Raw genomic sequence first — 2,741 nt, forward strand, 5'->3', positions numbered from 1 at the left:
ACACACACACACACACACACACACACACACACACACACACACACACACACAACTCCTGCACCTGCTTTTAATCAAGAAAGCCATTCCCCTCCCCACTCACTAACGTTTTTAATTTAACTCATAACTCACATGATCCATGTTCACCAGGTTAAAAAGCCACTGTAGAGCGCCCCCTGGTGAGCAACAGAATGCATGTTTAGCTTTTTTTTTTTTTTTTTGCATACAATCTCATCATCCTCTTTATTAGACTCCTCTTTTATACACATATACATATGCATACAAATATACAGTACAAGACATGTTGCATGTCCATAAACAATAATACAGTTTATATTTATGCTTCACTTTATTCCAGAGCAACATGGGACATTCTGCTGTTAGCATCGAACAATAAATGCATTTATAAGAAACAGGACATGGGGACAGAAAATGATTCGACAGACTTTAAATGGTTGAGGCATGTCAGCAGTGCAAACAGGTTTTTTGTTTTTTTGTATTTTTCCTGTAGATAATAAAACAATGTCCAAGCTTTAAAAGTAAGACGTTTTCTGAGACTCCAGCTTGAAGGTGATGGTTACTGGCTAAATGTTTGTGGCAGTTGTTTGTGTTTTTCCTTTGAGACAGCTGCATTAACAATGAATCATGCACATACAGTAGATGTGTTCCTCTGAGGTCCGTCAGAGCCAGATCTCCTCACTGCTTGTGCTGTTCACTTTATAGATGTAGCCCACCATCGGGTATCTGGCAAAACCTGGAAGCAAATCCCATTTGTACTTTAAGCTGCTCCTCTGCTGTGAAATGTAGTTTTTTTTATGTGTAAAACACAACAGATTCAGAGTTACTTTTCTGACCTCTCGCTGCGTAGATTAAAGACAGATCTTCCTCGTCCTCATCTCCTTTTTTCTCCTCTCCCACTCTGTTCCTCTGGGCAGCTCCTCGAGCTAAAAGACACAATGCAGGGATGAATCAGACACATAACAAAACACTACGTGGAGACAGTTTGAGGGAAATGAAGTTGGGTCATAGAGTTAAACGACACTAGACTGAGCTCTGCCTATCCTGTCCACTGCGTGCACCCGTGACACTGTAGGGGACCAAAAATGGCGTCCAAACAGGGCAACAGCTCACAACCAATAAAGCACTCAAAAAACTGATGTAGCAGATTTACTTTAAAACATTTTGTAAATATAAATGAAATATGTTACCTTTACTCAGTTGAGTAGAACAAGTTGCCACACAAACACACACACACATTTATATATATATATATGACTATCGACTGTAGACTATAGACTGTCTGACATGTAGTGGTAGATCATTCCACAGTTTTGGACCTGCTACAGAAAACGATCTGTCACCTCTCAGTTTAAGACGAGAGTTAGGAACCTTCAGAAGCAGCTGACCAGAGCGCTGAGAGACAAGTGGATGCACTAGATCTGAGAGGTAAGAGGGGGCAGAGTTGTTTAGGCCTTTAAATACATACAGGAGGATCTTAAAGTGAATTCTGAAATGAACTGGAAGCCAGTGAAGAGATGCTAGAACAGGAGTAATATGTTCTCTTTTACTTGTGCCGGTTAGAAATAAGGCTGCTGCATTCAGAACCGTTTGTAAACAAGCAAAATATCTGCAGCTTCATCATAAGTATAAGTATTGCTAAAGGGCTCCTGAGTGCCACCAGTGGKTTAAAGATTATAATAATTCATTAACATTTGTGATTTAGTCATAAATACAGAAACAATAAAACTATTTTGTCTTTGTTAACTTTAATAATGAATGCAAACTCAAAATGTTTCATTGTAACATCTTTCTACCAACAAAAAACACTGATTATTTCTAAAACTGATTCAGAGGTTTTGCTATGAAACTGAATCACAGAGGCTGCAGATCGTCACCTTCCTAAAATAATTGGCTAAGGCATTATTTGGCAAAAATAATAACAATCAAAAAGTGTCACATGTTAAATATTTGGTTCAGTTTTTTGTGTTTTGTGAAAAAAATGAATTAGATGATTATTTTCAGAAGGTGTAGGTTTTACAAAGTGAAATATATAGAGCTTTTAAAAAGTAAAAATAAAAAGCAACATACAACAAATCACTAATGAATTAGTTGTTGCTTTCTTTTGTCGTTTTACTGTGAGAAACGTATTAACTTATCTGTTTGATTGTCATAATGTTATATTTGATAAATAAATCATGACCTCACTGTTTTTGGCTTGAAATGTTTCTTGTGTTCTCAACGCTTGTCTTTATGCTCTGTATATATGTTTCATGTGTGCAGATGTCAGTTCTTTGTTGTTTGCACCTCTTTGTGTTGTTGAACTGGATGAAACTTACATCGCCTCAGGGTGCTGAGGTCGTAGAGCTGAATGTTGGAAGGCAGAGACATGTTCTCTCGGCGGATGTGGATCTTATCTGTTTTGTCAGTCTTCAGGTTCGCTGACTCACTGTGTGGATAATATCAAGAGATATCAAACTTGGATCAGAGGTGTTATTGATCTGCAGAGGCTTGTAGTTTTCCTGAGCGCATAAAAGGGCTTTCATCAGTGTTTCCCTTCCACTCTGCTAATGGAGGAAGAACGAGACGCAGCAGGAAGGTGAGCCAAAATACCCAGACATTGTTTGTGACGGGTCAGAGAGAAGTCTCATTTATATACAGCGGGTAAAATAAGTATTGACCGTCAACATTTTTCTCAGTAAATATATTACTAGAGGTGCTAATGACATGAAGTTTTCACCAGATGT

General features: G+C 38.1%; 1 protein-coding gene across 1 annotated transcript in view; it reads right to left on the reverse strand.

Moving 5' to 3' along the window:
• Window positions 1-53: 53 nt before the first annotated feature.
• Window positions 54-2,741, reverse strand: part of tmem25 (transmembrane protein 25) — a 15,027-nt gene continuing 12,339 nt past the window's right edge. The window contains exons 7-9 of the mRNA XM_014013482.1: window positions 2,334-2,443; window positions 852-941; window positions 54-751 (exon numbers count right to left, since the gene is read on the reverse strand). Of these exons, the coding sequence (XP_013868936.1) occupies window positions 678-751; window positions 852-941; window positions 2,334-2,443 (274 nt within the window). The 3' untranslated portion in view covers window positions 54-677. The remainder of the gene's footprint in view (window positions 752-851; window positions 942-2,333; window positions 2,444-2,741) is intronic.

This window comes from Austrofundulus limnaeus, unplaced genomic scaffold (assembly GCF_001266775.1).
Source record: "Austrofundulus limnaeus strain Quisiro unplaced genomic scaffold, Austrofundulus_limnaeus-1.0 Scaffold102, whole genome shotgun sequence".
Lineage (NCBI taxonomy): Eukaryota > Metazoa > Chordata > Actinopteri > Cyprinodontiformes > Rivulidae > Austrofundulus > Austrofundulus limnaeus.